The sequence below is a fragment of the Balaenoptera musculus genome, chromosome 1, assembly GCF_009873245.2.
Source record: "Balaenoptera musculus isolate JJ_BM4_2016_0621 chromosome 1, mBalMus1.pri.v3, whole genome shotgun sequence".
NCBI classification, from domain to species: domain Eukaryota; kingdom Metazoa; phylum Chordata; class Mammalia; order Artiodactyla; family Balaenopteridae; genus Balaenoptera; species Balaenoptera musculus.
Genome location: NC_045785.1, coordinates 161263568 through 161285759, shown reverse-complemented (window position 1 = coordinate 161285759; position 22192 = coordinate 161263568). Strand labels below are relative to the sequence as shown.

At 38.7% G+C, this 22192-nt stretch overlaps 2 protein-coding genes across 5 annotated transcripts in view; both read right to left on the bottom strand.

Moving 5' to 3' along the window:
* LIN9 (lin-9 DREAM MuvB core complex component) overlaps positions 1–22192 on the bottom strand; it is a 102947-nt gene that overhangs the window by 59311 nt on the left and 21444 nt on the right. For all 4 annotated transcript variants that reach the window (XM_036843695.1, XM_036843772.1, XM_036843932.1 and 1 more), the window contains one exon: positions 16491–16648. In XM_036843695.1, the coding sequence (XP_036699590.1) occupies positions 16491–16648 (158 nt within the window). The remainder of the gene's footprint in view (positions 1–16490; positions 16649–22192) is intronic.
* LOC118890762 (28S ribosomal protein S21, mitochondrial-like) lies at positions 7819–8267 on the bottom strand. Its single transcript, XM_036844062.1, has one exon. The coding sequence runs from the start codon at positions 8238–8240 to the stop codon at positions 7977–7979; it is 264 nt and encodes an 87-aa protein (XP_036699957.1). The 5' UTR covers positions 8241–8267; the 3' UTR covers positions 7819–7976.

Here is a 22192-nt window from a genome sequence, read left to right as displayed (position 1 = left end):
TACAGGGAGATCAGCTTGGTGCTTTGTGACCACCTAGAGGAGTGGGATAGGGAGGGTGGGAGGGAGGGAGATGCAAGAGGGAAGAGATATGGGAACATATGTATATGTATAACTGATTCACTTTGTTATAAAGCAGAAACTAACACACCATTGTAAAGCAATTATACTCCAATAAAGATGTTAAAAAAAAAACAAAAAACTTTGGGTTTATTTATGGCTGTGTTGGGTCTTCGTTTCTGTGCGAGGGCTTTCTCTAGTTGCGGCAAGTGAGGGCCACTCTTCATCGCGGTGCGCGGGCCTCTCATTATCGCGGCCTCTCTTGTTGCGGAGCACAGGCTCCAGACGCGCAGGCTCAGTAATTGTGGCTCATGGGCCTAGTTGCTCCGCGGCATGTGGGATCCTCCCAGACCAGGGCTCGAATCCGTGTCCCCTGCATTGGCAGGCAGATTCTCAACCACTGCGCCACCAGGGAAGCATTGCCCATTTTTTCTAATCAGGTAGTTTTTTCAATATTGAGTTGTATGAACTATTTATATATTTTGGATATTAACCCCTTATCAGTCATATCATTTGAAAATATTTTCTCCCATTCAGTAGGTTGTCTTTTCATTTTGCCAATGGTTTCCTTTGTTGTGCAAAAGCTTTTAAGTTTAATTAGGTCTCATTTGTTTATTTTTGCTTGCTTCCTTTGCCTTAGGAGACAGATCCAAAGAAATATGGCTATGATTTATAACAAATTGTGTCCTGCCTATGTTTTCTTTTTTTTAAAAGTAGTTTAATTTGGGGCTTCCCTGGTGGTGCAATGGTTGAGAATCTGCCTGCCAATGCAGGGGACACGGGTTCGAGCCCTGCTCTGGGAAGATCCCACATGTCACGGAGCAACTAGGCCCGTGAGCCACAATTACTGAGCCTGCGCGTCTGGAGCCTGTGCTCCACAACAAGAGAGGCTGCGATAATGAGAGGCCCGTGCACCGCGATGAAGAGTAGCCCCCGCTTGCTGCAACTAGAGAAAGCCCTCGCACAGAAACGAAGACCCAACACAGCCATAAGTAAATAAATAAATAAATAAAAATTAGAAAAAAAAAAAATAGCGCATGAGGAATCTATTTTTTAAAAAAGTAGTTTAATTTATTTAAAACTTCATTTTTAAAATTATTTATTTATTTATTTTTGGATAGTTACAGAAGTCAAGGGATCTCGACTTTTTTTTTTTTTTAATAAATTTATTTATTTTTGGCTGTGTTGGGTCTTCGTTTCTGTGCGAGGGCTTTCTCCAGTTGCGGTGAGTGGGGGCCACTATTCATCGTGGTGCGCGGGCCTCTCACTGTTGCGGCCTCTCCCATTGCGGAGCACAGGCTCCAGACGCGCAGGCTCAGTAGTTGTGGCTCACGGGCTTAGTTGCTCCGTGGCATGTGGGATCTTCCCAGACCAGGGCTCGAACCCGTGTCCCCTGCATTGACAGGCAGATTCTTACCCACTGCACCACCAGGGAAGCCCGGGGTCTCGACTTTTTGGCTGCGCGGCATGTGGGATCCTAGTTCTGTGACCCGAGATCAAACCCGAACCGCCTGCACTGGAAGCAGGGAGTCCTAACCACTAGACCACCAGGGAAGTCCCTGCCTATGTTTTCTTCTAGGAGTTTTTTGGTTTCCGGTCTTACATTTAAGTCTTTAAACCATTTTGAGTTTATTTCTGTATGTGGTGTGAGAAAATGTTCTAATTTCATTCTTTTACATGTAGCTGTCCAGTTTTCCCAGCACCACTTATTGAAGAAACTCACTTATTGAAGAAACAGTCTTTTCTCCACTGTATATTCTTGCCTCCTTTGTTGTAGATTAATCGACCATAAGTGTGTCAGTTTATTTCTGGGCTCTCTAGTCTGTTCCATTAATCTATGTGTCTGTTTTTTTGCCAGTATCATACTGCTGTGATTACTGTAGCTTTGTAGTATACTCTGAAATCAGGAGTGTGATACCTCTGTTCTGTTCTTCTTTCTCAAGATTGTTTTGGCTATTCAGGGTCTTTTGTGTTTCCATACAAATTTTAAAATGATTTGTTCTAGTTCTGTGAAAAATGCCATTGGTATTTTGATAGGGATGGATTGAATCTGTATATTATCTTGGGTAGTATGGTCATTTTAACAATATTAATTCTTCCAATCCAAGAACATGGTATATCTTTCCATCTGTTTGTCTCATCTTCGATTTCTTTCATCAGCGTCTTATAGTTTTTGGAGTACATGTCTTTTACCTCCTAGGTTAGATTTATTCCTAGGTATTTTATTCTTTTTGATACAATTGTAAATGGGATTGTTTCATTAATTTCTCTTTCTGATAGTTCAGTGTCAATGTATAGAAATGCAAGAGATTTCTGTATGTTAATTTTGTATCTTGTAACTTTACTGAATTCATTGATGAGCTCTAGTAGTTTTTTGGTGGTGTCTTCAGGATTTTCTATGTATTGTATCATGTCATCTGTAGACAGTGACACAGCAACAGTTTTACTTCTTCCTTTCCAATTTGGGTTATATTATTTCTTTTTCTTGTCTGATTGCTGTGGCCAGGACTTCCAATATTATGTTGAATAAAAGTGGCGAGAGTGGGCATCTTTGTCTTGTCCCTGATCTTAGAGAAAATGCTTTCAGCTTTCCATTGTTGAATATGATGTTAGTTGTGAGCTTATCATATACGGTCTTTATTATGTTGAGGTATGTTCCCTCTATACCCACTTTGTGAAGAGTTTTTATCATAAATGAATGTTGAATTTTGTCAAAAGCTTTTTCTGCATCTATGTAGATGACTGTATGATTTTTTATTCTTTAATTTATTAATGTGGTGTATCACATTGATTAATTTGTGGTTATTGAACTGTCCTTGCATCAACTGGGATAAATCCCACTTGATTATGATGTATTATCCTTTTAATGTAGTTAGATTTGATTGTTAATATTTTGTTGAGGATTTTTACATCTATGTTCATTAGTGATATTGGCCTGTAATTTTCTATTTTTGTGGTATCTTTGTCTGGTTTTGGTATCTGGGTGATGGTGGCCTTGTAGAATGAGTCTGGAAGTCTTCTTTTCTCTGCAATTTTTTGGAATAGTTTGAGAAGGATAGGTGTTAACTCTTCTCTAAATGTTTGGCAGAATTCACATATAAAGTCATCTAGTCCTGAACTTTTGTTTGTTGGGAGGTTGGGGTTTTTTTTGTTTTGTTTTGCTTTAAATTACGGACTCAATTTCATCACTGGTAACTGGTCTGTTCATATTTCCTATTTCTTCCTGGTTTGGTCTTGGGAGATTGTACAGTTCTAGGAATTTGTCCATTTTTTTCTAGGTTGTCCATTTTTTTGGCATATAGTTGTTTGTAGTATTCTTTTATGATCCTCCAGTGTCAGTTCTGACTTCTCCTTCTTTCTGGCCCTCTTTTTTTCTGGGGGAGTCTGACTAAAGGTTTATCAATTTTGTTTATCTTTTCAAAGAACCAGCTCTTAGTTTCATTAATATTTTCTTTTTTAAGTCTCTATTCCATTTATTTCTGCTCTGGTCTTTATGATTTCTTTCCTTCTGATAACTTTGGATTTTGTTTGTTCTTTTTGAGTTCCTTTAGGTGTAAGGTTAGGTTGTTTATTTGAGATTTTTCTTGTTTCCTGAGGTTGGTTAGCATCACTATAAACTTCTCTCTTAGAACTGCTTTTGCTACAACCCATAGATTTTGGATTGTTATATTTTTGTTTTCACTTGTCTCCAGGTATCCTTTGATTTCTTCTTTGGTTTCTTCAGTGTTCCATTGGTTGTCCTTGCTCCATGGGGAGAACCCCTATAATCGTAATTATTCTCATTTGTGGGTTGCCCAGCCTTGGGGTATGTATAATGATTATAAAGGAACTCCACCCCTCTTACCCATCTCACTGATTCCTTCTGGTAGATTCCAGTCTTTCTCATCAACAGTTGTTCTGTAAATAGTTGTAATTCTGGTGTGCCCACGAGAGGAGGTGAGCTCAGGGTCTTCCTTCAATACAAGTCTTTTTTTTTTTTTTAATTGACGTATAGTTGATTTACAATGTTGTGTTAGTTTCTACTGTACAGGAAAGTGATTCAGTTATACATATATATACATTCTTTTTTTTTTTTTTAAATTATTAGCACCTTTAATTATTATTTATTTATTTTTTTGGCTGTGTTGGGTCTTCGTTTCTGTGTGAGGGCTTCTTCTAGTTGCGGCAAGCAGGGGCCACTCTTCATCGCGGTGTGCAGGCCTCTCACTATCGTGGCCTCTCTTGTTGCGGAGCATAGGCTCCAGACGTGCAGGCTCAGTAGTTGTGGCTCACAGGCCCAGTTGCTCTGTGGCATGTGGGATCTTCCCAGACCAGGGCTCGAACCCGTGTCCCCTGCACTGGCAGGCAGACTCTCAACCACTGCGCCATCAGGGAAGCCCTATATACATTCTTTTTTATATTCTTTTCCATTATGGTTTATAACAGATATTGAATATAGTTCCTAGTGCTATACAGTAGGACCTTGTTGTTTATCCACTCTACATGTAATAGTTTGCATCTGCTAATCCCAAATTCCCAATCCATCCTTCCCCCAATCCCATCCCCTTGGCAACCACAAGTCTGATCTCTATGTCTGTGAGTCTGTTACTGTTTTGTAGATAGGTTCATTTGTGTCATACTTTAGATTCCACATATAAGTGACATCATATGGTATTTGTCTTTCTCTTTCTGACTTCCCTCACTTAGTATGGTAATCTCTAAGTCCATCCATGTTGCTGCAAATGGCATTATTTCATTCTTTTTTATTGCTGTGTAGTAGTCCATTGTATATATGTACCACATCTTCTTTATCCATTCATCTGTCGATGGACATTTAGGTTGTTTCCTTGGCTATTGTGAATAGTGCTGCTATGAACATAGGGGTGCATGTATCTTTTTGAATTATAGTTTTGTCCAGATATATGCCCTGGAGTGGGACTGTTGGATCATATGGCAACTCTACTTTTAGTTTTCTGAGGAACCTCCATACTGTTTTCCATAGTGGCTGCACCAACTTACACTCCCACCAACAGTGTAGGAAGGTTCCCTTTTCTCCACACCCTCTACAGCATTTGTTATTTGTAGATTTTTTAATGATGGCCATTCTGACCAGCGTGAGGTGGTACCTCATTGTACTTCTGATTTGCATTTCTCTAATAATTAGCAATGTTGAGCATCTTTTGATGTGCCTGTTGGCCATCTGGATGTCTTCTTTGGAGAAATGTCTATTTAGGTCTTCTGCCCATTTTTCTACTGGGTTGTCTGTTTTTTTGTTGTTGAGTTGTATGGGCTGTTTGAATATTTTGGAAATTAAGCCCTTGTAGGTCGCATCATTTGCAAATATTTTCTCCCATTCTGTAGGTTGTCTTTTTGTTTTGTTTATGGTTTCCTTTGCTGTATAAAAGCTTGTAAGTTTGATGAGGTCCCATTTGCTTATTTTTGCTTTTGTTTCTATTGCCTTGGGAGACTGATTCAATACAAGTCCTGCACACAATATTCCACATGATGAATACTTAGGTCATGATGATGACGACACAAATACATCTCATACAGTTCTTGCCATGCAGTGATTAGATTTTCACATGAAGACACTCACACACCTACACAATAGATAAGTTTATTAACTGTATGGAATGATGATTATTTACTATCACTAAGTGGAAATGAATCATCATAAAGGTCTTCATCCTCACTATCTTCATGTTGAGTAGGCTGAGGAGAAGAAGGAAGAGAAGTTGCTCTTGCTGTCTCAGGGGTGGCAGAGGTGGAGGAGGTGGAGGAGGTGGAAGGGGAGGGAAGACAGTCAGGCACACTTACTGTGAATTTATGGAAATACATCATAATTTCTACTTGACTTTTTGCTTTTTCATTTCTCTAAAAATGTTTCTATATGGTACCAATCCTTCTTCCACTATTTGCTTTAGTTTCAGTGACCCTATCATAGAAGGGTCTATGCTATAAAAAAAACCAAAAGCAGTCTTGAAAATTGAAAGTCTTCTCCCTGACTGTCTAATGTCAATTTGTTTTCTGACACTGCATCTTCTATGTCTGCTTCTTTATTGGCTGGCACTGATTCAGAAGCACTCATCTCCATCAAGTTGTGTTGTTAATTCCTCTGGTGTGGTGTCCATTAGCTCTTGAAATTATCCGTGTCTTGAAGCCCTTCACCCCCTACCTCTTTTTCTTTTTTTCCCCTCCATCTCTATAATCTCTTTCCTTGACTGGCTCTTTCAGGCTTTTCCTATAACAACAGTGACATCTTCAGTGATAGAATCCTTCCAGATTTTCATGATGTTTTCTCTATTAGAGTTCTCTTCCATAGCATTGACAATCCTTTCCATAGAGTACCATGTGTAATGAGCTTTAAAGGTACTTAAGGCTACAGGCTGAATTATAGATGTTTTGTCTGGGGGTAAGTAGACCACTTCAATGCCTTTGGAGTCAAACTCATGGGGTTCTGGGTAGCCAGGGACATTGTCCAATATCAAAAGAACTTTAAAAGGCAGTTCCTTATTGCCAAGGTACTTCCGGACTTCAGGGACAAACCATCAATGGAACTGATCCAGAAAAAGAATTTTTGTTGCCCAGGCCTTCTTGCTGTACAACCAAAAGACGGGCAGCTGGTGTTTATTTTTTCCCTTCAAGGGTCCAAGGTTAGCAGCTTTTTTTTTTTAATTTAATTTAATTTTTTATTGAAGTATACTTGATTTACAATGTTGTGCCAATCTCTGCTGTACAGCAAAGTGACTCAGTTATACACACATAGACATTCTTTTTTTTTTAATATATATTCTTTTCCATTTGGTTTATCACAGGATATTGAATACAGTTCCCTGTGCTATACAGTAGGACCTTGTTGTTTATGGTTAGCAGCTTTATACGTAAGGGCAGTCTTGATCATAAACCTTACTGCATTTGCAAAACAGTAGTTAGCCTATCTCTTTCTGTTTTATTTTTTTATTTTTTAAATTTTTGGCTGCGTTGGGTCTTTGTTGCTGCACAAGGGCTTTCTCTAGTTGCAGCAAGCGGGGGCCATTCTTCATTGTGGTGCATGGGCTTCTCACTGCGGTGGCTTCTCTTGTTGTGGAGCACGGGCTCTAGGTGTGCGGGCTTCACGAGTTGCAGCACGTGGGCTCCATGGTTGTGGCTCGTGGGCTCTAGAGCGCAGGCTCAGTAGTTGTGGCACATGGGCTTAGCTGCTCCGTGGCATGTGGGATCTTCCCGGACCAGGGATCAAACCTGTGTGCCCTGCATTGGCAGGCAGGTTCTTAACCGCTGCTCCACCAGGGAAGTCCACCCTTTCTGCTTTAAATCCTAGTGCTTGCTTTTCTTCCTTACTAACAACGCTTTTTTGTTTTGTTTTGTTTTTTGTTTTACCAGAATAGGGCACTTATGTCTGCATTAAAAACCTGTTCAGGTAGATATCCTTTCTCCTCCATGACTTTCTTAATGGCATCTGGGAAGCTGTCTGCTGCCTCTTGGTTGGCAGAAGCTGCTTCTTCTGTCATCCTGACATTTTTTAAGCCAAACCTCTTTTTTTTTTAATCATTTTAATCATTTAAGTGTACAGTTCAGTGGCATTAAGTACATTCACGTTGTTGTGCAAGTATCACCACTATCCGCCTCCAGAACTTTTTCATCTTCCCAAACTGAAACTCTGCTCTCATTAAACAATAATTTCCCATTCCCCTCCTCCCAACACCAGCCCTTGGCAACCACCATTCTACTCCCAGACTACTTTTGGACTCGGTTTCTCTTTGACGTAATACAAGAAAGTGTCCATTGCTGACTAGTGGGATTGCTTCTATATACGCAGGCCTTCTTGCATATACGTGATTGAGTTTATTGTAAGAAAGGTAAGAGAAAATGGGGTGGGAGAAAGAAAAGAAGTGGAGACAGCTGGATAAGGATTTTCACATGGGGCCTCCTATCCACAGGCCTCAGCAGCCCTGCCATGGATCCGCCCGATTCTTTCGCATCAAGAAGTTGATCTTGCGAGCCATTTCCATGTTGTAGATTCGCCGGCAGGTTTCAGAGCTTTCCCTCTGTCGCCGGCGGCAAGGCTTCTCGTAGTATCGCCGTCGCTTTATGTCCTCAATGAGCCCATCCATGGTAAGGATTCTGTTTAGGGTCCTGTATGCACCTTCCACGTTCCCTTCCTGTACCATCACAGTCCTGGCAATGAACTTCAGATGTTTTGTCATGACCTTGGATTTAAGCCTTCAGTCTGCAGGACCCCTCAGCGCCCAGCCGGCTGCCAAACCTCTTTTTAAAATTATCAAACCATCCTTTGCTGGCATTAAATTATCCAGCTTTAGGTCCTTCACTCCCTTTTGCTTTGTCGTCATATAAATGACTTTGCTTTTCTCAAATCATATTGGAGTCCATAGGTATGCCTTTCTTATATCAATCCTGCACCCACATAAAAGCTGTATTTTCATTATGAGATAAAAAGATATTTCAAAAAAGTGCTAGGTATTCATGCCTGCTGGCATAGCTGCAGCTATAGCTTCACCAATTTCCTTTTCTTTTTTCTTTACAATGGTCCTTACACTGTATTCATTTATTTATCTTGAAATAGTGGGCAATCATAGCTGAAGACCTCAATCTACAGTACATATCAAGCAATTCAACTTTTTCTTGTAATGTCATGACTTTTCTCTGCTTCTTAGGAGCAATTCCAGCATCACTATGGCACTTCATATGGGCCCCATGGTTTATGGTCTTCCACTAAACACAATGAAAAATACTTGAGAACTGCAAGAGATCACTTTTTACAATGATACGCAATTTACTGGAGATGAACTGATCACATGGAAATGATTACTGTCACACAGCATTTTTAGCACATACTCACAACACTTGAGCTCACTGCAACAGCAATGGGAGGTTGCTACAAAATTTTTACAGTAGTACAGTGTATACTACAGTTAATTTTATGAAGCTATGATTCAATACGGCATCTTTATGTTTGCTTGCATTTCTCTCAATGGCAAATGTATGGACTGTGTTTGTGGAAGTAAGGTTTGATAAATTTTACTACCATAAAATATGGTAGTAAATGATAAAATAGACTATGTCTACATATATCTTATGCATTCATGACATATCTAACTTTAAAAATTTTTTCAGTATTTCAAGGCTAAGCAATTCATCTGCAAGTTCTTTCAAGTTGTCACAAATTTCCAAAAAAATTTCCAGTGTGTTTATTGAAAAAAAAAATCCACATATAAATGGACTCACACAATTCAAACCCGTCAAACCCATGTTGTTCAATGGTCAACTGTAGTTGAGTTTGACTTCCTTTTTTTTAAAAAAATAAATAAATCCAGTCTGATAAGCTCTACAGTGTAGTGTTTAGTTCACTGACATTTAATGTAATTTTAAAAGGGCTAGATATAAGTCTACCATCTTGCTATTTATTTTCTACTCCTCTGTTCTTTCTTTCCTGTCATCTTTTCACTTAATTGAGTATTTGTTAGTTTGTCAAATTTAATTCCTCTATTGGCTTTTTAGGTATACCTCTTAACACTTTTTTAAAAGTAATTCCTTCAACTGGACAGCCAAACGCAAAAGAAGAAACTAGACCACTACCTCACATCGTATACAAAAATCAACTCAAAATGGACTAAAGACTTGAAAGCAAGACCTCAAACAACAAAACTCCTAGAAATAAACATATGCAGTATGCTCTGTAACAATGATCTTAGCAATATCTTTCTGGATATGTCTCCTCAGGCAAGGGAAACAAAAGCAAAACTGAACAAATGGGATTATATAAAACTAAAAAGTTTCTGCACAGCAAAGGAAACCATCAGCAAAATGAAAAAACAACATACCAAATGGGAGAAGATATTTGCAAATCATATATCCATTAATTGGCTAATATCCCAAATATATAAAGAACTCATACAACTCAACAACAAAAAGACACACAACCCAATTAAAAAATGGGCAGCAGAGCTGAATAGGTGATTTTCTAAAGAAGACATATAGATGGCCAACAGGCACATGAAAATATATTCATCACTAATTGTTAGGGAAATGCAAATCAAAACCACAATGACTCACTATCAAAATAAAACAAAACAAACCCCAAAACAACCCAATCAAAAAATAGGCAGGGGACTTTCCTGGCGCAGTGGTTAAGAGTCCTCCTGCCAATGCAGGGGACATGGGTTCGAGCCCTGGTCCAGGAGGATCCCACATGCCATGGAGCAGCTGGGCCCGTGGGCCACAACTACTAAGCCTGCACTCTAGAACCCTTGAGCCACAACTACTGAGCCCGCATGCCACAACTACTGAAGGCCGCACGCCTAGAGCCCATGCTCCGCAACAAGAGAAGCCACAATGAGAAGCCTGCGCACCGCAACGAAGAGTAACCCCCACTCGCCGCAACTAGAGAAAGTCCGTGTGCAGCAGCAAAGACCCAAAGCAGCCAAAAATAATTTAAAAAAAATAGGCAGGTGATCTAAATAGACATTTCTCCAAGGAAGACATCCAGGTGGCCAACAGGCACATGAAAAGATGCTCAATACTGTTAATTATTAGAGAAATGCAAATCAAAACTATAATGAGGTATCATCTCACACGGGTCAGAATGGCCATCATCAAAAGTCTACAATAAAAAATGCTGGAGAGGGTGAGGAGAAAAGGGAACCCTCATACACTATTGGTGGGAATGTAAATTGGTGTAGCCACTATGGAAAACAGTCCAGAGGTTCCTTTAAAAACAAAAAATAGAGTTATCATATGTTCCAGCAACCCCACTCCTGGGTATATATCCAGGAAAGATGAAAACTCTAATTCGAAAAGATACATGCACCCCAATGTTCATAACAGCATTATTTACAATAGCCAGGACATGGAAACAACCCAAGTGCCCAGCAACAGATGATTACTTTAAGAAGATGTGAGATTTTATATATATGTATAAAACACACACACACACACACACACACACAGGAATATTACTGAACCATAAAAAAGAGTAAAATATTTACAACAACATGGATAGAGAATATCACAGTAACTGAAGTAAGTCAGACAGAGAAAGATAAATATTATATGATATTACTCATATGTGGAATCTAAAAAGTAATTCAAATGAATCTATATACCATACAGAAACAGACTCATAGGCATAGAAAACAAACTTATAGTTACCAAAAGGGAAAGGGAGGTGTGGGGGGTATAAATTAGGAGTATGGGATTAACAAAACTACACATAAAATAGATAAGCAACAAGGATTTACTGCACAGCACAGGGAATTATATTCAATATCTTATAATAACCTATAATGGAAAATAATCTGAAAAAAATATATGTATAATTAAATTACTTTCCTATACACCTGAAACTAACACAATATTGTAAATCAACTATACTTCAATTAAAAAAAAACCACAGTGAGATATCACCTCACATCTGTTAGAATGGCTATTATCAAAAAGGCAAGAAATAACAAGGGTTGGCAAGGACGGGAGAAAAGGAAACCCTCATACACTGTTGGTGGGAATGTAAATTGGTGCAGCTACTATGAGAAACAGTGTGGAGATTCCCCCCCAAATTAAAACTAGAACTACCACATGATCTACCTATCCCACTTCTGTGTATTCATCCAAAGAATACAAAAACACTAATTCAAAAAGATATATGCACCCCTATGTTCATAGCAGCATTATTTAGAATAGCCAAGATATGAAAACAACCTAAGTGTCTATCAATGAATGAATGGATAAAGATATGCTACACACACAGACACACACACGCACTGGAATACTACTCCACGGTAAAAAAAGAGCAGTGATTACCGTAAATGGAATACTACTCAGCCATAAAACAGAGTAGTGATTACCAGAGGGAAAGGGGTGGGACAGGGGAGGGTGAAATGGGTAAAGGGGATCAACTGTATGGTGAGAGACAGAAACTAAACTTTTGGTGGTAAGCATGCTGTAATGTAAAGAGAAGATGAAATATAATGTACACATGAAACTTATAATGTTATAAACCAATGTTACCTCAATAAAAGATTTTTAAATCTACTTTTTTTTAAAAAGTAATTCCTTTACTAGTTCTCAAAGTACGGCCCCACTTCAGCAGCACCAACACCACTTGGAAACTTCTTCAAATGCAAGTTCTCAGGCCCTACCCCTGACCTTCTGAATCAGAAACTCTGGAGTGGGGGCCAGTAATCTGTCTTTTCAAAGCCCTCCAGGTGATCTGACGCACACTAAGGTTTCTGAACCTCAGTATTCTAGGGATTATAATATTCACTCTTTACTTATTACACTCTACTTCAGTTAATACTGTATACTCTCACTACAAATTTAAGAAACTTGAAACACAACAGTTCCATTTTACACATATATTTACCATTTCTGGTGCTGTTACTCTGTAGTCAAGGTTCCATCTGGTATCATACCCTTTCAATCTAAAAAGTTCATTTGACATAACATCTAGTGTTCTTCTCCTGTAAGAAGTCAGCTGCTATTTGTATCACTGTTCCTCATATAATGTTGTTTTTCTAATGAATGCTTTCAAGATTTGCTCTGTATTTTTTCTGTATTGTGTCTAATTATGGGTTTTGTTGACGCGTGGGTTATATGGCTTGGGGTTTAGAGTACTGTGGATCTGTACTTTTTTTTTTTTTTAAATCGAGTTTGGGGAAGGTGGCCAAAATGGCGGAGTAGGAAGTCCTTGAGCTCACCTCTTCCCATAGGCACACCAAAATTACAACTATTTACAGAGCAACTATTGATGAGAAAGACCAGAAGATAAGCAAAAATGATCTTCTACAACTAAAGATACAAAGGAACCACGACCAGACAGGTAGGAGGGGCAGAGACACAGTATAGTCAAGAACAATACCTCCACAAAGGGGAGGATAATAACAATTGTAGAAGTTCTCCCCAAGGAGCAAGGGATCTGAACCCCACGTGGGGCTCTCCAAACTGGAAGTCCTGCACTAGGACGACAAACACCAGAACACCTGCCTTTGAAGGCCAGCAGGGCTTACATTCGGGAGAGCCAGAGGGCTATGGGAAATAGACTCCATTCTTAAAGGGTGCACACAAAATCTTACAAGTTCTGGGACGCAAAGCAGAAGCAGTAATTCAAAAGGAGCCTCGGTTAGACCCACCTGCTGATCTTGGAGAGCCTCCCTGAGAGGCAGGAGCCAAGTGGAGTTTACCGGGCGGAAAGAGACACTTGTGGCAGCCATTTCTGGGAGCTTGTTCAACCATGAGGACACTGGTGCTGGCAAGCGCCATTTTTTAATCCTCCCTCTAGCTTATTAGGACTGGGACCCGGCCCCGCCCACCAGCCTGTCTGCACCAGTAATGGGACACCTCAGGCCAAGCAGCTGGCTGGGCGGGGACACAGCCCCACCCACCAGCTGGCCGGCTGGGAGCCCCTGAGCCCACAGCCGCTTCAGGACCTGGACTTATCCACCAGAGGGCCCAGGACCGGCCACTGACACCAACGAGCCTCACTAGTCCCAGGTCCCCAGGGCCCTGCACCAGAGACCCTGGGACCTGGCTTTGCTCACAAGTGAGCCAGCATTAGCCCCAGGATCAGCCTCACCCGCCACTGGGTCCTGGCCCTGCACACCAGAGACCAACGCACTAACTCAGGGTGTTCCAGGGCCCTGCAGCCAGAGACTTTGGGACTGGCTCCACCCACCAGTGAGCCGGCACTAGCCCCAGGGCCTGGGCTCACCCACCAGTGGGTGGGTACCAGCCTGGGGACCCCCTGGGCCTCAGCCCTGCCCACCAGTGGGCGGACACCAGGCCCTGCGGCTAGAGAACCCAGGACGCAGCTCTGCCTACAAGGGGGCCGGCACCAGCGCAGGGATCTCATCCCCTGTGCCCTGTCGCACCCACCACTGGGTGGACAGCAGCCCCAGGACCACCACAGCCCTACAGCCTGCTGTGTCTGGATGCACCCCACAGACCGGCAGGCCAGCACTAGCTCCAAGACCCACTGAGCCCTAGTCCCGCCCACCAGCAGGCTAATGCCAGCTCTGGGACACCTTGGGCCCCTCAGCTAGCCGCCCCAGGAACTTCCCCTGTCCACCAGTGATGGGACACTAGCCCAGGGAATACCGGGGGCTCTGGCCTGCCAACCAGCAGGCTGACAGCAGGCCACCAGACATATTGGGCCCCTCAGGCAGCAGCCTCAGGACCCAGCTCCACTAACCAGCGGGCTGATAACCAGGTCTGGGATATCCCGGGCCCCTACAGACAGCCATGCCAGGAACTGGCCCACCCACCAGCACTAGATCTGGGAGCCCAGCTCCGCCCACCAGTGGGCCAGCACTAGTCCCAGGAACCCCCACTCATGCCTGCAGCCAGCCACCTTGTGCCCCCCCCACAGACAGAGGACTTCCACGAGGCAGGGCCTAGCAAGCAACCTGAAGGAGGGCCAGCCACACCTACCAGCCTGCCCACAAGCAGTCAGGCCACCACAACAGAAGGACCCAGGCAGCCCACACGGGGGGCACCCCTAGAGCACAGAGCTCTGGTGACCAGAGGGAAGTGTGCTGCTGGGAAGCACAGTAGGTCTCCTACAAAAGGCCACTTCTCCAAGGTCGGGAAATGTAATGGATGCAAGTGAAATCATTATGAACTACACTTTACAGTGTGTATGTCAACTATATCTCAAAAAAACTGAAAGAAAAAAAAAATCAAATCTTTTGTCTTTTTTTTTCCCACATGTCATTGTGCCTTTCTTCTCCTTTTAAGGACACTAATTACATGTATGTTATTTGCATAATATTGTCCCACAGGTCTCTGAGGCTCTATTAATGTTTTTTCCATTTTTTCCTCCATGTTTTCACAATGGATCATTTATATTGATTTATTCTGAAGTTCACTTACCCTTGGTTTTGCTGTTTCCAATATGCTTTTAAGCCCATTCAGATTTTTCTTTTCAGACACTATACTTTTCAATTTTAAATTTGTTTTATCTAAGTAATTTCCATTTATCTACTGTGATATCCCCATTAATTATGACCATATTTACATTTAAGTTCTTGAACATGTTTTATAACAGATATTTTAAAACTAATTCCAGTATCTGAGTCATCCCAGCATCTATTTTCTATTGACTGCTTTTGGTCTTTACTTCAGAACCTGTTTTTATGTTTCTTCATAGGTTTCATAATTTTTTATTGTATGCTGACACCTCCTCTAAACCAAACAGAAACTTTCAAAAGCTCTAGTAGTTAGTTGATTCCTACAAACTTTTCTCATATCTTGACACATCCAGTCCCACCTATTCTGCATTGTGACATGAGTACCTACTTACTGACACTGTAAAATTTTCAGTCTTATCAAATAGTACTGCCAATCCTTAAATGCTGGAGCCCTTAACTTTTAAGGATTCCCTAATTGGGTCTACGTGTCACTCTATTCACACCAGCATTTCTCTGATTAGTAGTTATATTGTAGACTTTGTACTTATTTATATGGGGTTTTTAGAACTAATGTATTTTTTCAGGAATGCTCTCTCTCCCTCACTCTATCTCCACCCCCACTCCCAGACTAATTTTGTTAAGAGAGAGACCATATATATCATCTATAACTTCTATACATGGTAGGTTATGACTAAATGCATTCTTCTCTTTTCCAACTGCATTTTATATGCATGATAGTCTCTTCCTTATTATCTACCTTTCCTTTCATTACCCATTTTTACAATACAATGGAAACATGTACCACTTTTATATCCAGAAAATAATAATATAAATATGTAATTCAAGGTTCCCTTTCCTCCAGAAAATATTCTCTGATTAATCCAACCATTTTTCAAACACTTCCAGTACTATTACTACCCTACCTACCCACTTAACACCTTGTTATTTCTTGTATTACATAAATTGTAATTTTAGATCACCAAATTATTAAGGATTAACTTAAACTTGAGGTTTTGGTGGTAATTTCCCTCAGTGTTGTAACTTGAAGTGAACACATAGAATCACCACCTACAAATTGACAGAATTTACATCTTTACAAAATTTCGAGCAAACTACCTACTGAATAATTTAGTTTTATTCAGTCATTAGAAATGGAGTACTTCTAAACCCAAAGATCACAAGAACAATGGTGTTTGTGAACTAACCAGGTAAAAATGGTTAGAAAAGAAAATCAATGATGTGGAAGCAAAAATAGAATTCAAAATGTTTAAAATTTAAACATTATACTTATTTTAAATTTCATCTTTGTGGCAGTTTGCTTTAGTTTATGTTGTGGCAGACATTGCTTTGAAAAGGTACACTTTTATCCAATTTCTTTAAAAAACAGACTTCACAGATGAAGAAACAGTAACCTCTACAGAATATTGCTACAGAATTATAGTTTAAGCTTTCTAAATATAAAAGCCATTTGTCTAATAAACGTTATCTTGGTGAAAAACTGCAAGTCAAAATAGTAATAAGCTTATCTTCACCTACCTGTAACTTTGGTTCCAATAACCAGGGGCAAAGGAATTTCGTCTGGGAGATCTTTGAACTGTGAAACATCCGCAACTTTCCTTTGTTGTAAGAGCCTTATTTTCTGCCGTTTCTGTTTTAATGCTGATCTCTCTTCCTCAAAAAATGCAGAAGAACATCTAGAATAAATTATAAAAATCATATAAACTGATAACTGTCCTATATAAAAACTTCAAGTCAGACCATTCATCTCACTACTCCCTTTATTCTTCTCATTCTTTTAAGTACTATATTTAAAAATGGGTTCTTAGCAATAATAATTTTCTCTTCAAAGTAAATTACCTTTGTCTTTTTAAGAACAGAACCTTGCAAGACTGAAAGATACATAAGTCTAGATTATTCCTTCCTACAAAGCAGGAGGATTTGTTCACCATCCTTTGACAAAACTGCACCTGGATCCCAGGTCTCCTCTTAAGAACAACGTTCAGTTTCAATACTCTACTCAAAAGAACATGATATTTTCCCTGTGACCCAGTGAGCCTATCTGTACAGGAATTAAAGATGAGACTTTCCACCGTGTAAACTTTTAATCATATTTCCTGTCTTGAAGTATGAATACTGAATATACTCTTATCTTTAGGGCCTCTCTTATTTCTATTTTCAAATTCTAGGATGAACCAAAGGTATTTAAACAAAGCTTTCAGGCCACGAAATATACATCCATATCACTACAGTCAAGATAATGAACATCAATCACTCCCCAAAGTTTCCTTGTGCCACTTTACTATCCCTCCTTTGCTTCCTCCCATTTCTATACTCCTACTTCTCAAGCAATCAGTAAGTTGCTTTCTGTATTAAAGTTTCTATCTTCTAAAGTTTTATATAAATGGAATCATCTAGTATATACTCTTTCTTCAGGCTTCTTTCATTCAGCATAATTATTCTAAGATTTGTCCATACTGGTGTATGTATCAGTGGTTCATTACTTTTTATTGTGACACATCTTATTCTATGGATATATCACCATTTGTTTATCCATTCACCTGTTAGTGGACTTATGGGTTATTTCCAGGTTTTGGCTATTACGACAAAGTTGATATGATCATCTGTGTGTGGGCTTCTGTACAAACATATGCTTTCATTTCTCTTGATTAAAGTAGTGGAAGGGCTGGGTCATACGGTCAATGTGTGTTTAACGCTTTAAGAAATCAAAGAATCCAAATATCACCAAAGAAGATATACAATTAGCAAATAAGCATATGAAAAGATGCTCCACACTATATGCCACCAGGGAAATGCAAATTAAACGAGATATCACTACACACTTATTAAATTGCTAAAATCTGGAACACGGACAACTTCAAATGCTGGTGAGGATGTGGAACAACAAGAATTCATTCATTTCTAGTGGGAATGCAAAATGGAAGACAGTTTGGTAGTTTCTTACAAAACTAAATATACTCTTACCATAAAATCCAACAATCGTGCTCCTTAGTTTTTACTCAAATGAGTTGAAAACTTATGTCCACACAAAAATCTGCATAGATGTTTACAGAATCTTTATTCATAATTGCTAAAACTTGGAATCAACTAAGACGTTCTTCGGTAGGTAAATGAATAAACAAACTGGTACATCCAAAGAATGGAGTATTATTCAGCACCAAAAAGAATGAGCTATCAAACCACGAAAAGACATGGAGGAACCTGAATGCATATTACCAAGTGAAAGAAGCCAATCTGAAAAGGTTACATTCTGTGTGATCCCAATATATGACATTCTGGAAAATGCAAAGCTATGAAGACAATAAAAATATCAGTGGTTGCCAGCAGTTGTGGGGATGGGGAGAGGGATGAATTGCTAGAACACAGAGGATTTTTAGGGCAGTGAAACTACTCTGTAAAATATAATAATGGTAGATATGTCACTAAACATTTGTCAAAACCCACAGAAGGTACAATACCAAGAGTGAACTCTAATGTAAACTATGGACTTTGGGTGGTTATGACGTGTTGGTGCAGGCTCATCAGCTGTCACAGATGTACCACTCTGCTAGAGGACACTGATAGCGGACGAGGCTATGTATGTGGGGGGGCAGTAAGCCGGAAATCTCTGTATCTTCCTCTCAATTTTGTTGTAAACCTAAAACGACTTTTAAAAAATTAAGTCTTTTAAAAAAGAAAGAAAGGAACTGCCAAACAGTTTTTTCAAAGTGGTTATACAATTTTATATTCCCATCAGCGGTGTATAAGAGTTCAAGTTGCCCCACAGCCTCACCAACATGTGGTATGCTTAGTCTAATAAATTTTCAACTAGAAAATCTGTGGTTTTAATTTGCGTTTTTCTAATGACTAATTATGTTGAATATCCTCTCATTGGTTTATTTGATATTCTTACATCATTGGTGAATCATCTGTTCGAATCTTTTGCCAATTTGTTAAATGGGCTGTTTCTTTTTCTTTTTTTCAGCTGTGCAGTGCAGCATGAGGATTCTAGTTCCCCATCCAGGGATCAAACCCGTGCCCCCTGCAGTGGAAGCATGGAGCCCTAATCACTGGACCACCAGGGAATTCCCGTTTGATTCTTAATACCGTATTTTCAGAGTTCTTCATACATTCTGGATATAATATACACTTTCAGCAATCAAATTTTATTTAAATAGTATTTTTGCATAGTTAATACATTCATAGGCTTCTAATTTAAAAGGTTCAAAAGGCACTGGAAACTCTAATACCTCTGTCCCTCGGTTTCCTGTCTTCCATCAGATCATGACTGTGAGTTTTCTACATGTCCTTCATTGATACTTTAGGAATACACAGGCAAAAATGCTTATGTTCCCTTCTTATTTTCCCCAAATTGCTACAATATGCTCTGTTGTGTATTTTGCTTTCTTAAAGTATCTCAGCAATCACTTCTATATCAGTACATTAGAAACTTCCTCTGTTTTTTGGTGGGTTTTTTTTGGCCACACCACACAGCATGAGGGATGCTGGTTCCCCGACTAGGGATTGAACCCGCGACCGCTGCAGTGGAAGCACAGGGTCTTAACCCCTGGACCTCCAGGGAAGTCCAACTTCCTCTGATTTTAAGTTAAATGATTTCAGAGTTTTCTACTATTTTGAGGTACCATACTTTAATTAATCATTCCTCTATTTATGGACACTTAGGTTTTTGCCAATCTTTTGCTTCTACAAATAATACTGTACATGTCATTTTACCCATGTACAAGTATTTCTGTGATGTAAATTCACAGAAGTACTCGGTTACAGGGTATGGAAATTTGTAAATTTGACAGATATTACCAAATTGCCCTCCACAGAGGTTATATAAATTTAATCTCTCACCACCAATAGTGACTTTTTCACCACACCATTGCTAACCCAACATATTAAAACTTTATGAACTCCATTGATCTGATAGTTAAAAAACAGTATTCTGATTGTATATTTTATTTTATATTTCTCACTATGAGTAAGGCTGAACTGTTTTCATCTGTTCAGAAGAGCCATTTCTTTTTCCTTTCTCATGTACTGTCATATAAACAGACACTTTTATTATAGGTTATTTGACTTTTTTTTATTGATTCATACATAGTTCTTCATATATTTGGAAATTAGTCCTTTGTCTGTGATAAGAATTATAAATATTTCTGTTATTGTCTTTTGACTTTGTTTATGGATTTTTTGTAAGGGGCAATGCAAAATGTTTTTATTTTTATGAAGTCAAATTTATTGATAATTTCTTTTATGGTTCCTAGCTTTGGGGCCTGTTAGAAAGATCTTCTCCAATTCAAGATTAAGCAAAACTCTCCTACAGGTTCCCCTAGTGGTTTTACTGTTTCATTTTAAAAATGTGAATCTCTGATCCTTTTCAAATCTTTCCTGGTCTAAGGTATGAGGTATGAAACCAACTTGTGTTTTCTTAGATTGCTTCAGAGTGGTCTCAGTATCCATTAAATAAGTAACTTAACCCCTCTCTCCCCTATGTGCTTGAGATGCAACCACTGTTATCATGTATTAAATTCCTGTAGACATCTTTGATTCTATCTGGACTTTCTCTCTTTTTTTTTTAGTTTTAATTTTATTGGAGTATAGTTGATTTACAATGTTGTGTTAGTTTCATGGGCTTTCTCTCCTTTTCAATTCATCTTTCTATGCATGTAACACTACAACACCATTTTGATTATGATCACATTATATCTATTTTAATAGGTGATAATACGTACTACATATGTATGTATGATACTACATAGTCTCCCTTTATTACTTTGCTTCTTCAGAATTTCCCTGGATCTTCCTGTTTGATTTCTCCTCTTATATGCAAATTTTAGAATTAGTTGATCTAGTTTAAAATAAAAAAAAGGGGGGGCCTCCTGATATTTTTTTTTTTTTTTTTGATATTTTTATTGGGACTGATTTTAGAATGCTGAGTATCCTAATCCAAGATCATCTATGTCTTCCCATTTCCTCATTTGTATCCTGCACATTTCCTGTTAAGCTCCTTCTTGGTATTTTATTTTACTTTTTTTTAGGATATTTGGAAAAGTATATTGTATCAATAATTTGTAGTGTACCTCAACCTCCTCAGAGAAAAGAAAAACTATAAACTTTTGTTGAAAATAAAGACTTCATTTCAACTATTAATTTACCTTGATGAAGTAAAGGACTATAAAATTCAACAATGTTATGGTAACATAAGAGAGGATAAATTAATAAGAGAAATATTATGATGACAAACAAACTGCAGAATTATAACTAAACAATAAAATAAGGAGGGACTCTCATTCTGACAATAATTAGAAACAGTGTGGCTTAATTTACTCAAACATGTAAAGTCACAGCAAAAAGCACCCAAATGGCCTAAAGTAATTACCAAAGACCATAAATTACCTATATGAAACACACTAACATATCACATTTTGATTTGTTCTTATAAATGAGGGAAATATTTAAAACATCAGCAGCAATGTCATCTTTCAATACAAGGGATAAAATAAAATATTACCAGTTCAATGAAAAGTTCTCCTTGAATTTCATTACCATCTACAGAAATCATGAAAACTAAATTCCATACCTACTTGTCCAAGTCACTTTATAATTCCAAGTCTTCTCTGAATTTCCCCACCATTTAAACTGAAAAAGTCTTACACATGCTTTTACTAGGCTGACAGACATGAGACTAATGATCTAGTATATTGCAAAATTTCACTCAAAAGTAATATAAGGTTTTCTGATGTGTTAAGCAAGCAAGATAACACTAGAAAAGGAAAAGCAGTTTAACACAAAAAGTAATTCTCAGGAAGTAACATATTGGATATATTCACTTGATTTGTTTTTATATAAAGTAAAACATGCATTTGTGGAAAGGCTCTTGAGGTGATAAAAAGAGTTTTACAAAAGGTAATAACAATGTATGCATAACCTTATAGCTTCATTAAATGACTTTTAGTGCATTCTTAAATATTTTTTGGAACATAGTGGAGCATAGATAATATAACAAAATTATGTTCAAAGCCTGTGACCTGAACAAAAATGAAACTGTGCATTTAATTATAAGATGCCTAAGTATAAAAAGCACCTACATTAATGTTGGTCAGTAGGATATATTTAACATATAACTATTCTGGAAAGTTGTGTTTTGGTACTAGTCCTTTTGAAGATGAAAAAGTCAATATGGTAATGATACTACCAACTAATTTATTAATTTTATTTTAAATAAAAACATT